General features: G+C 43.1%; 1 protein-coding gene across 3 annotated transcripts in view; it reads right to left on the reverse strand.

The window, feature by feature from the left end:
* The window catches only part of kiaa0930, a 94,428-nt gene that overhangs the window by 9,142 nt on the left and 72,066 nt on the right, over positions 1 to 13,220 (reverse strand). For all 3 annotated transcript variants that reach the window (XM_073059193.1, XM_073059192.1, XM_073059191.1), the window contains 2 exons: positions 6,751 to 6,925; positions 511 to 666 (listed from right to left, as the gene is read on the reverse strand). In XM_073059193.1, the coding sequence (XP_072915294.1) occupies positions 511 to 666; positions 6,751 to 6,925 (331 nt within the window). The remainder of the gene's footprint in view (positions 1 to 510; positions 667 to 6,750; positions 6,926 to 13,220) is intronic.

Here is a 13,220-nt window from a genome sequence, read left to right on the forward strand (position 1 = left end):
GTGGTTTTGTTTGCTGTCTGTAAAGTGTTTCCGTGTCTTGCCAGCGCCATCTTTAAGAGGAAAAATCTTTAAAAGGAAATAAGAAACGCTGCCTTTCACAGGGCAAATGGGTAGCTATGTGTTAATTTAGTAATCACATTAAAATATTTTCCTTTATTTGGAAAGTCAAATACAGTGTTACTCTCCATTTTTCTCCCTTGGTGTCTCTTGATCAACTGTCCATTAATAACGAACGAGCAATACATTTCCTTTTGCTCTGATATTGTTTTTGGATGTCTACCAAACAGAAATGAATCTGAGCAACACACACAAAATGCTGGAGGAACTCAGCAGGCCAGGCAGTACAGTCGACGTTTCAGGCCGAAACCCTTCCCGAAACATCGACTGCACTTTTCTCCATAGATGCTGCCTGACTCGCTGAGTTCCTCCAGCATTTTGTGTCTGTTGCTTGGATTTCCAGCATCTGCAGATTTTCTCTTTGTTAGCAGTGAAACTGATGATGGAATTTACCTGTCGTAATGCGATGCATTGGTAATGTGACATAGGTGAGGTGTGCATAGAGTAGAAAATTTTCTTCTGTTCTATTCAGCTTTAGCCAGGACCCAACCAAGGATCTTCCAGTCCCTGACAAAGAGCGAGATCGTAGGTTGGATACACCATGCATGTCTGCAAAAAAAAAAGATCAGGTAAGGGATAGTGCTTTTAAAATGTAGACATATTGTATCAATCATCATTTCAAAACAGCCGGGGCAGGGGTGGTTGGAGGAAACAGTGGAATGATGAAACTCGGCAACGTACGTACACTACTCAAACGGTAACTGGAACTACAGTTTTCAGTACCCGTATGTAGTGAATTACTCTGCTGGGCCAGTAAGTTAGGATCAGAAAGCTGATAACGAGGTTGTACCTGAATCTTCAACTAGCAGTTTAAGGAGTGGGTTTTTAAAAATCATTAACTTTTAATCATTGCTTTGCAATGGATTGAAGGTGCCTTGGATTGCTTACCTTGGCAACCAACATTACCAATGCTGGAGATACTGCATCATTATAAGTTATTGGTAAAGAGCCCTCCTCCATAAATACATCAGCAAGAAGCAAGCCAAAAGAGGAGTGATACAGAGGGGTCCAAAGCTCATTTTAAAAGGGTTTGTAGAAGAGAGACAGACAGACGGAGGGAAGAAATTTCAAAACCTGCAAGTGCAGGAATCAGCAATAGTCTGTGGAAGTGGGAGACAGAAAAGCATGTATATGGAGCTTGAAGAAGAAACAGAGTTGGGGGGTTGCAGAGAAATGGATTCGAATACTAGGGCAGGAATATTAAATTAGGGACTTAAAATCTAATTCTGGAAGCAAAAGTAGGGCAGTGTAGAAATGTTTAGGCAAGCATAATAACACAGTATGTCCTAAACTCACAATATACTGAAAGTGCTAATAGAAACAATGCTGTAAATACTGAGCTGCAATGTGAAGGGAGATTTACCAATACATTTACCCTCCTTATCCATGAGAGATTGGTTCCGGGACCTCCCACGGATACCAAAAAACATGGATGCTCGAGTCCCTTATATAAAATGGCGTAGTATTTGCATATAACCTACGTACATCCTGCTGTATAGTTTAAATCATCTCTAGATTACTTATAATACCTAATACAATGTAAATGCTATGTAAGTAGTTGTTACACTGTAATGTTTAGGGAATATTGACAAAAAATCTGTACATGTTCCTCTCGCTCACAACACAAGCAGCAAACGAACGAGACACGAGGCGAACAATGATCAAACAATGAGTAAGACTTGTAATACCCGTACAGTAGTTGTTACACTATACAAATAATATGACAATGGCCACGTATCGGAAGCAAACAATTAAAATTGCTCATCTTCCTCTCTTGCCTTTCCCTTTCATGCCTTTTGTCATTTATTCCTTCCTTAGCATAAACATTCTGTTCATTCATTCCATCCCTTTGCTTTTCCTGCATTTTAGATCTTCTTTTTCCCTAACTATAACTTGAAACTTCTACTGGCCTGTCTTTATCAGTGCAGAACAGGATACCAACTTTACAGAGTTGTACGCGGTCATCTATTCGTTTATATGGAGGATGGAGGAAGAACCAGTAAAGGGATTTCAGCCAAAGAAGCACCTGATTAATTAAAATGGTGGCAGAGACGTGAACAAAGGTGTCAGTGGCAGATGGCCGAAGCATTAGAGCAGAGACACATTCCACAAGTAGCAGTCTCCGTGATGGAGAGGATATTAACTGTCCAACCTGTAATCTCAGTACTAGTCGGACAGGGCTCAAATGGTTGTAGAGCCTGCTTCACCTCAAGACAGTGGCAACAAAGGGAATTGGTTTTGAGATTATGTCTGAGGCTAGGGTTGACAGCAGTAACTCTCTATTTCCTAATGCTCAGCTTGCGGGGGGGGGGGGGGGGGGGGCGATCCTATAAATGCCAGAAAAACCAATCAACCCAACAGAGCTGGAGGAGAGTTCAACAGAAATGCAAGAGAAGTTGAACTAGGTGTCAGATGGAGATACAAAACCACAGATGCTGTAATCTGGAGCAACAAACTATCTGCTGGTGGAACTTGGTGAGTCAAACAGTATCTGGGGGGGATATTTCAGGATGTGAGACAGAACATCAATAATTCCTTCAATGACCTGTTCGTTGAACTAGGTGGTGCAAGCATTTATATGGAAGCAAATTAACCCCTTTGGGTGACCCCTTCAAGGGGCAATCTTTAGACGAGGAAACAGAAGGGACAAAGCATGGATCCTTGGAGAATTCCTAGATGAACTGATAATGGGAAAAGAAGCCATTGCCAGTGATCCTCTGGGCACAGTTGGACAGACAGCTCCAAGGAGCTTTGAGAATTCATGGTCAACATACTATTTTTTTGTGTGTATGGCCTCATTAAGGCCAATTCAGCACCTGTGGATGGAGTCAGACAGTAAAAGGCACAGCTAGTACAAGAGTCTGCAAACCAACATTGCTTCTGATCTAGTGATGAGGCTTTCCACCTCAGAACATCAGAGATGTCCTCCTATTTCAGAAAACAGTGTCTCCCTCCCCTCTGCTATTGATGGAGCCCTCACAAGCACCTCTTCCATTTCTTGCACATCTATCCTTGCCCTATTCCTCCATTCTCAAGACTTAACAGGTTTAGAGTTACCCTAGTCCTCACCTACCAACCCATCAGCCCATGCATTCATCATATCACTTTCCACAAATTCCAACATTACCAATGGGATCTCACCAACAGGCATATCTTCCCCTCTCCTTTCTCTACAGGGACAGCTCTCTCCAAACTCCCTTGTCTGTTTGTCCATCTCACTGAACCTTTTCCAGGCACCTATCCCTGTAACCGGCCCCTTTATCTCCACCTCACCACCCTTCAGGGCCCTAAGTACTCCTTCTAGATGAGGCAGTCCTTCACAAGTGAATCCATCAGTGTTACCGATTGTATCTGGTGTTCCTGACGCAGCCTCCTCTACATCGGTAAGACACAATGCAGGTTGGAGGATCATGTTTGTTGAGCAACTTCACTCTGTCCAGTATCTCCGGGTGGCCATCAATTTTAATTCCACTTTCCTCCTATACTGCCGCCTTGAGGCTAGACACTGATCAGAGGAACAGCACCTCAGATTCTGCCTTGGGAGGCTCCAACCCGACAGAATGAATGCCAACTTCCCCAATTTATGGTTTTCCACTTTCCTCTGTTCCCCCTCCCTATTTTTCTTATCCCACCAGCCCCCATTACATCCTCTCTTTCCCCTCCTTTGCTCTCTCAATCTGCCCATCACCCACACAGGCCTACCAGCTCTTCTCCCCACCTCCTTCCATTTACTCCATGGTCCGATCCTCTCCTATCTCACTCTATCTTCATCAGCTTCCACTTATCAGCTGCCAACTTCTTGCATCATTTCCACTCTCCCAGCTCCCCACCTGCCTATCACCCGCTTGCCTGTATCTTCTAACTCTTACTCCAGCCCTCCCCCCACTACCTTTATGCTGGCCTGTCTCCCTTCTATTTCCAGTCCTGATGTTTTGAAGTGTCTCAATCTCAAAATATCAACTGGCTGTTTCCCTCCATAGATGCTGCCTGACCGGCTGAGTTCCTACAATCTTTGTTGTTGCACCAGGTTCCAGCATCTGCAGTCCCTTGTGTTTGTCTCTCTCACTTGTGCTCTAATTTCCTGGTTTGCTGTTTCCCAAATTATCATATTAATCAGTCAGAAGCAGGCATTTCACTCAACACAAAGCTAAGTTGCTGCTTTTAATTCCAATGTAGTATACAAGGACAGAAAATCCCACACCAACAGATCTTGGTTACTCACCTGTGTATAATTCAAAGGTAATGGCGTTCCAGTTGATAAAAGATCCCGAGTTTCCGTGAAAGCATGATGGGAAATTGTTGCAACAGATGGAGCTGACTACCCCAGCTGCGGGTCTCCCTCCTGTTATCCAAACAACTCCAGGCACTTCCCTAATCTTACTCCACAAGTGACATCATGCGCAGGGATGACCTGCCCCAACATGAACAGATTATAATATGCAACTCCATCAAATTCCTTTGACGATTTGGATGTAATTTTAAAGAAATCAAGAGATGTTCTTGCTTTGTCCTCCCACAAGGTACTGAATTTAGATGATCAGACACGATCACATTGAATGGTGGAGCAGGATCAAACTGAACAACCAATTCCTATACTGTATTCTAGAGCAGCACACACAAAACGCTGGAGGAACTCAGCAGGTCAGACAGCATCTATGGAGAGGAACAGGTAGTCAACATGTCAGGCCGGGACCCTTCTTCTGGACTGGTCCTGACCTGCAGAATGGCTTGTGTCCTATACTTCCATGTTTCTTTTATTTCCTTACCTAGACATGGACCTCACTAGTAAAGTCAGCATCCATTGTCCACTCTCCCACTGGTCCCGGAAGTATCTAGCTGTTGCATTATTTCAAAAGTAAATTACAGTCAACAACATCTGTGGATTGGAGTCCCAGGTGGTCCAGAGTGGCCAGTTTCCCTCTCTAAAGGCCAGGTGAACCAGTCAGTGTTATGCAACAATTTAACAGCTTTACAGTAAGACTAATGGTGACCATCTTTTATCCCTGATTTACGTAATATACTAAATCTAAATATTCTAGTGGCCCTTATGGATGCAAATCAATGGCCTAGATCCATTGCTTAGGAATGTAAGTGTTTCTACTCTGACCTTAATTCTATTCCTACACGTGTTTTAGAACTTATATCTCAGGGCCCATGGCAAAAGTGTGCGCTAACCGTATCTCAGGGTCAGGGAGGCAGATGCAGAGGGAGAAAATGGTTGCCATGATACAAAGTGACCGGTTAGTTTTTAAACAAACTGTTTTTCCATGCCCAGGGGGAGAACGGTGATGTAGTTGCTGTTTTTCAGATCCAGGGGGCCAGGTTAAATCTCGACCTCCCCGGTGTACCAGACATCATTCTGAATGAGCCACATGCAGACATGAAAATGTCAGGTGACACTCTCCGAACTTAAAAGTACAGTCAGATTTTATACTTTTTAAGCTCAAAGATAACAGTCAGTGATTAAATACAGTGTCAATGGCCACGACGGCTGTACGCTTCAATGTTCCAGGTGTAGGCATGTGGCCCCCTAAAATACTTACAATGAGAGCACATCTCAACTAACGTGAGCACTTCTACCTATTCAAACACCTTCGCTGGAAATGCAGACATCCAAAACAGATTTATTTTCCCACTGGACTAAGAGAGCTCTCTGAAGGCAATGGGATGCATACTCTGGCAGCTTTCCACAGCCTAGATCGAAGTCTAGTTGTAGCCTGTACTAATTCCATACTGGAATTCCTGAAAGATGTCCCAACAATCCCTAAGAGTCCCTGTGACCGTGCCAGTTTTTTTTAACCAGGTGCTTGGGGTTCCTTTCAGATTCAAAAGATGTGCTGGTAGGTTAATTGGCTCTTGTAAAATCATCCCTTAGTGCAGATAAGAAGTCAAAGGAATTGGAAATGAAAGAGAACAAATTACAAGCTACTATAAAATAAGAAGGGGGAAATGCACCCATGACATTATTCTGTTGAGAGCTGGCACGACCTAAATGGCCAGAATAGCCCCCAGTGCTGCAGACAGTAACTACATGCTGTGGACACACACACAATATCATTTTGAAACAGACAACCCCACAGTCAGTTAATACAGTAATTCTCCAGCAGAAAACAGCAGTCTAAATTGTTTAAATCGGCAAGGAAATGATAGTTAAGCTGATTACCAATCAACAGAATTTCAGGTTGCTCCCCTTGGTAAACTTACTGAATTTAACTCTTAATTCCTGTCATTTCATTCTCCAATTAAGAAAAATTAAAGTGGATTGGGAAAGCAGCATTTTCAGTTTCTTTCTCAGAGTAGCAATTAGATTAAAATAATGAACTTTACCCTCCTTGGAATGGTTGTTTGCTTATGATGCTACAAGACAAAACAAAACCTCTGCTTAGGAAACGTGTGTGTTGCAAGTTTACTCTCATATTTTGCTGCTGGTTGAAATCTTGTCTCAACAGCCTGCCAGAGTAACGGAAAGGAACTTGCCTAGCTAACCATTGGAAACATGTGGATAGTCATCAGTTGAACATCGATTGGCACAGAAAAACACACAGCAGGTTACAACTGAAGATCAATTCAATTCATTGTCTACAGCAGGTACAAGTAACTCCTTAGAAACTACACAGAAAGTACAAGACACACCTGCTGAATCTCCGTTGTCTGAGCCATGTCTGAAGAACTCCTCACTGTCGTTGGCTGAATGAGATTTCTTCATCTCTGCCATTCTATTTTTAGGTGTTTTTCTGCGTAACGAAGGTGAGAAAAAGGATGGTCTGTTGTTGCGTTCGGGGGTTGGAGGTGTGCTGAAGGAAGTCACCTGAAAGTAAACCCAAAACAATTTGATTTCTCCCCCATATAGCCCTGATAACAGGCATATAGAAACAGGAAATTGTACAATGAGCGATGGATGATTTCCAGTGAAACAGAGAGCCAACAGATCACTATTTACTCTGTTGGGTTTGCCTTGTTAAATGATTGGTTGAAACGAAGCTGTCCCAAATGGTATTCTTCATAAAGTGGCCTCTGGAGGAAGTGTGACTAGTGTAAAGTAGTCACACTTATGCAGAGGGTTGCTGAAAGTGTGCTTGCCTTGTTAACGGGATTGGTTGAAATGGAGCTGTTGCACCCTTTCGTGTGAAGATGGATATACAGTTGATGCAGGAACATTTCAGAGATACACAGAGAGAGCTGCGCAACAGGTCTCATTGTGAATTATGCAGTCACTGAGACAATGATGAAACAAATATCAAAATTCAACATTATTCTCCTTATACATTTACATGTGTTAAGAATGTGTTGATGTGATTGCAACAAAAACGTCATTCAACAATTATGAAAGATGAAGAATTCCATAAAAATAAAGTTAGAGGTTAAACTTGGAATAAAAGCTTATGGAGTAAATATGCATAAAAGCAGTATATACATAAATACCAGCAAGTATTTACAATATAAACAGCATCTACTGTGTCTGGTGCACCTGATTCAGCCCCCTTAACATTGCTGAGACACACTGTAAAATGGGGACTGTTTCAATGAGCACCTCTGCAATATCCACCACAAGCAGGACCTCCCAGCGGCCAAACAGGCTAATTCCTATTCCCAATCTGACGTGTTGATCCATGGCCTCCTCTTGTACCAAGCTGAGGCCACCCTCAGGGTGAAGGATCGACACCTTATATTCCAGCTGGGTACCCTCCAAACTGCTGGTATGAATATTGATTTCTCCTCCCCCCCCCTCTATTTCCAATTCTGACCTTTCACTTCTCACCTGCCAGTTACTTCCAACTGGGTCCCTTCTCCTTCCCTTTCTCCCATTGTCCACTCTCCTCTCCTATCAGATTCTTTCTTCTCCAGTCCTTGACCTTTCCCACTCACATGGCTTCACTTCTCAGCTTCTAGCTAGCCTCCCTCCTCCCCAACTTTTATTCAGGCATCTCCCCCCTTCTCAGTCCCGAAGAAGGGTCTCCGCCCGACTGGTTACTCGTTTCCATCGTCGCTGCTGACTTGCTGAGTTCCTTCAGCATTTTGTGGGTGTTGCTTTGAATCCCCAGCATCTGCAAATTTTCTCGTGTTTGAACATAATAAACAGGTTTTTTAATGTTTACAGTGCAGTCCAATGACAGGGGTAAGACTGGGTTCCAAATTTTTCCTCCTTGTCTCTCAATAACACTGGACAATTAAGCATTAAACAAAGCAAAGCTGTCAAAACAAAAGTAAAAAACAACAGTAAATCAGGTCATATCTAAAATTAGAATTGCTGCCTAACATTGCTTGCACTGCTGAATCATAAGCACCCCAAGCCCTTACCCCACCTTCTCTTTCCCCTGAATTTTTAATAGGCCACTACATAATTCCTTTAAGGAACATACATACAGTACTGTACACAAGTCTTAGGCATATATACACACACAGTAGCTAGGGTGCCAGAGACTTTTGCACAGTACTGTAATTTTATGTATTGCGCTGATAAGACCATAAGACAAAGGAACAGAGTTCAGCCATTCTGCCCGTCGAGTTTCTCTGCCATTCCATCATGGCTGATCCTGGATCCCACTCAATCCCATATACCTGCTTTCTCGCCATATCTTTTTATGCCCTGACAGATCAGGGAATGATCAACTTTTGCCTTAAATATATGCACGGACTTGGCCTCCACCGCAGTCTGTGGCAGAGCATTCCAGAGATTCACGACTCTCTGGCTAAAAAAATTCCTCTTTACCATTGTTCTAAAAGTCTCCCCTCAGTTTGAGGCTGTGCCCTCTAGTTCTGGATACCCCTACCATAGGAAACACCCTCTCCACATCTACCCTATCTAGTCCTTTCAACATTCAGTAGGTTCAACCACCCCCCCCACATTCTTCTAAATTCCAGTTAGTACAGACCCAAAGCTGCCAAACACACCTCATGTGTTAACCCCTTTATTTCCAGAATCATCCTTGTGAACCTCCTCTGGACCCTCTCCAATGACAACACATCTTTTCTGAGATATGGGGGCCAAAACTGTTGACAACAGTCCAATGTGTCCTGACTAGTGTCTTATAAAGGCTCAGGATTATCTCCTTGCTTTTATATTCTATTCCCCTTGAAATAAATGCCAACACTGCATTTTTCTTCTTTAGCACAGACTCAACCTGTAAATTAACCTTCTGGGAGTCTTGCATTTCACGACAAATATGAGTGATGATAAAGCTGATTCTGATATGGGTCCCCATTGTAGACTAAAAATGGGAAGGGACCAACAGGAGGGGATTCATGGTTGGGAAAAGGGGAAGGGAGAGGGGAGGAAGTGGGAAGCATTAGACAGACATTCTGTAATGACCAATAAGCCAATTGCTTGGAATCAAAGGACCTTGCCTGGTATTTCAGGGCTATGTGAGTCAGCATCTGTGCCACCCCTCACCCCTGTCACTCTTCCCTCGCCATTCCCAACACCTTCTGCTCCTGCCAGATTTACAAACTCACTCTCCGCTCAACATTGACACGTACACTACTGTGAAAAAGTCTTAGGCACCCGAGCTATATCTATGTGCCTAAGACTTTTCCACAGCACTGTACATCTGCAAGTGTCAGGGGAATTGGAGAGTACATTTCCTAGGCATCACAGAAGGCAATTGGCACTGCCCACTGTTCTCACACTCCTGCAACTGGTCTTGGTACCCTGGCCTCCAGCCAGACAGGAGAAGTACCTTCTGGAGCAGGCTTTCCTCGAGGAAGCCGCCAATCTGACACACAGCCCACTGGTATTGTAACCAAAAGGTGAACAGCCACTCTAAAGGCCATCCTCCTCAACGTGTTCAGTATTGGGAGCGGTGACATGTCTTGTAAAAAGCATTTGTGTTTCACCCGGGCAAGGTTCCCAAGAACAATAATCAGTCTTGTCTTTGCAGGATTTCCCTGAGCACTGGAAGTCATTTACCCGCATGTTGCTTTCATTCATCAGCTGGCTCCATTCACTGAAATGTCCAGCTCATTCGTGGCCAGCAGCTTTGCAGCATATGGCATTGCTTTGCCTTCAGGGTCATCCTCTCACCCACTGAGTTTTGAAAGCACCCTCAGGTTGATGGTGTGGTCCTTAGACTCTCCAGAGTGAGGCATCAGCTGTAGACCTGCCTGAAGCTGTCAAAGTATAGATTACAGGGCTGGCGCTCAAAAGGAAAAAAACTGCCAGAGACATTTGAATCATAGAGCAACAGACACTAAATGCTGGAGGAACTCGGCAAGTCCGGCAGCATCAATGGAGGGGAGTAAACAGTCCATGCTTTGGGCTGAGACTCGTCATCAGGACTGGAATGGAAGGGGGCAGAGTCCAGAATAAAGAATGGAGGGGGAGGAGTACAAGCTGGTAGGTGATAAATGAGACCAGATGAGGGAGACGGTGGGTGAACTAAGAAACCAGTAGGTGATAGGTGAAGGAGGAGGAAGAATTTAATAGGAAAAGTCTGTGGACCATGGGATAAAGAGAAGAAGGAGGGGTACCAGAAGATGAGGAGAAGGTGTAGGAGAGGAGCCAGAATGGGGAATGGAGAAAGAGAGAAGGGGGGAGGGTGAGAGGTTACCAGAAGTTAAATAAATCGATGTTCATGCCATTAGTTTGGAAGCTACAGCTGGAATATGAGGCGTTGATCCTCCAAACTGAGTTTGGCCTCATCAATCTTCCCTCGCCCATAGTGGACTCCTAATTCTCGTAGTCTTTTCCTCTCCTCCCTCCCAGAGTGAGTTCCCAATCAGTGGCAGGAGCCCATCTGCACTCTGCAGACAAAGCTGACCTCACATCCCAGGTCAGCAAAGAGTGTGACTACTTCAGGAACTGAAAGAAAGACCAGTGGGCTATTTACTGGGATCTTCAGTTAAAGAAAAGAGCTTTTCAAAATCTGCATTCCCAATGCCTTCATAGTCAGATTGGTTAACAAGAGCAGCGGAAAAACACTCGTATTCCCTCTCATTCCATTCCACTCGGCCCAAAATTGGTGAGTAACATCACACTAATCTGATATACCACAAAAATCCCTGCCGAACTACAGTTAAGGCAGTTTGGTTGCCTACACCCACTCCTACGAGCTGCTATCTATTAAATCAGAAGCATATTCTCCTTACAAATAAAATAAATTTGCTAATTAAATCAATCAGTGATCAGTAAACAAAGCCCTGAGCAGTTTGAGAGTTAATATTCATTGCACGGATCAGTCTGTGGAAGACAGCTTATCTCAGCTCAGCTGAGATCTGACAAATATAAAACTGTCTTCAGCTTTGGGGTTGCACCACGCAATCCGTACAATGGATTTGACAGAAATCAGAGGAAATCATTAAAGGAACTATCCTGGCCTTACTCAAATCGACAAACCCAAGCACCTGCTGCCTTTGTCCTATGCCAACTGCAAACGGACCAGAGCCAGGCTAACTCTTTAATTAACTGACAGAGGTTCTAGTCAGATCTCTGCAGACAGCTCAGTTATGCTGCAGTCTTAATCACAGAGTCACAAGGCAGAGTTCATTACAATGCAGCACATAACTCCTGTCTTGCAGCACAAATAACGCCATTTACAAATCTTGGTACTTCAGGGATGGAAGATTAAGCAAAGGAGGGGAAAACAAGGCGGGAGAGGAAAGATGGAAACACCTTAAACATCCTGTCCCCATTATCAGCAGCTTTGCTTTGCACAGATCAAGTTGAAATAAAGCATATTAAATTCTGATTCAGCTAACAGGATGAATGCCCATTTTCCATGTCAAATTGTACGTGAAAAGAGCTACAGGAAATTTGTTTGACAGACCTTAACATAGGGCCTAAAGAATCACTGTCAAGATCATAAAGCCTGCCATTACCCCATAATAATTGGCACTGAACAATTTATTATGAATCCATAAAATGTTTATTAATCCACACAAATAATAAGAGCCAAATGAATTACTCTCCCAGGGAATCAAGCAGCTACAATAACTGATTAACCAAATTGCGAGACTTCAACATAACACTGAATATAAAAACATTTCATCAAATTTAAATGTTTTGTTTGATCAAATGAAGCCCGAGTTTGATTCCAAGCTTCCCAGAAGGCTATGCATGATTCTCACAGTATAGTGTGGAGAAAGCTCTCAGAACCACAAGGAGGGTAAGAATTTGGACAGATATAGACCGACGACAGATTATAGATATAGAAATGAGGAAACCAGCATGGATCAGTTAAAGGCAAGTTGTGTCCAGCTAGCCTGATGAAGTAGCAGACAGGGTTGATGGGTGAGTTGTAGTTAATGTGATTACATGGATTCCAAAAGGCACTTGAATTGGTGCCACATAAGTCACCTTGTCATCAAGGGTGAAGGCCATGGAATAAGAGCAGCTGTATCGACATACATAGAAAATTAGTTATGTAACAGAAAATCTGGAGTATTAGGTAAAGGTTGTTTTTCTAACTGGAAGGAAATGTGTAGTGCGGTTCTTCAGGGCCCGGCACTGGGACCACTGCTTTCCCCAATATATTCTGAATGAATTGGGCATGAGAGACAGGGTTAATTTCCAAATACATTTGACACAAAACTCTGATGTAGAGAACTGTTGGATGCTAGTAGTAGTTTATAAGGGATTCAGGCACCCTACTGGAATCGATGGGTAGGTGGAAGATAAAATTTAATGCTGAAATGTGAAGTATTCCATTTTGGTAGGAAGAATAGGAAGAAGAAATATCAACTCAAAGATATTGAGTTCTAAAAGGAGCTCAAGAACAGAAGTATCTCAGGTACATGCATGTGGTTAATTAAAAGAGGCAGGGCAGAGTGAGAAAGTGGTTAACAGAGTATATAGGTTCCAACAATTTAGTCAGAGGCAGAGAAACAAGAAGAGTTAGAGTGGTTTGGCCATTGCAGTCCAGGGTACCAACTCCAGGAAAAATGTGAAAGGATGCAGAAGAGATTCCAATGATAAGCAACTTTAGTTATATGAGTACTCTGAAGAACCTGGGGTTAATCTTGGAACAGAAGAGATTGATTTAAGTTCTAATAATGGTATTTCAAATCTTAAAGGGTATACACAGAGCAGATAGAGAAAAAAACTTCCATTGGTGAAAGCATCAAGGTTAGAGGATGAACTAGAGGCAACTGGGAAAAAACAAAAAAAA

The sequence above is a fragment of the Hemitrygon akajei genome, chromosome 10, assembly GCF_048418815.1.
Source record: "Hemitrygon akajei chromosome 10, sHemAka1.3, whole genome shotgun sequence".
NCBI classification, from domain to species: Eukaryota; Metazoa; Chordata; class Chondrichthyes; order Myliobatiformes; family Dasyatidae; genus Hemitrygon; species Hemitrygon akajei.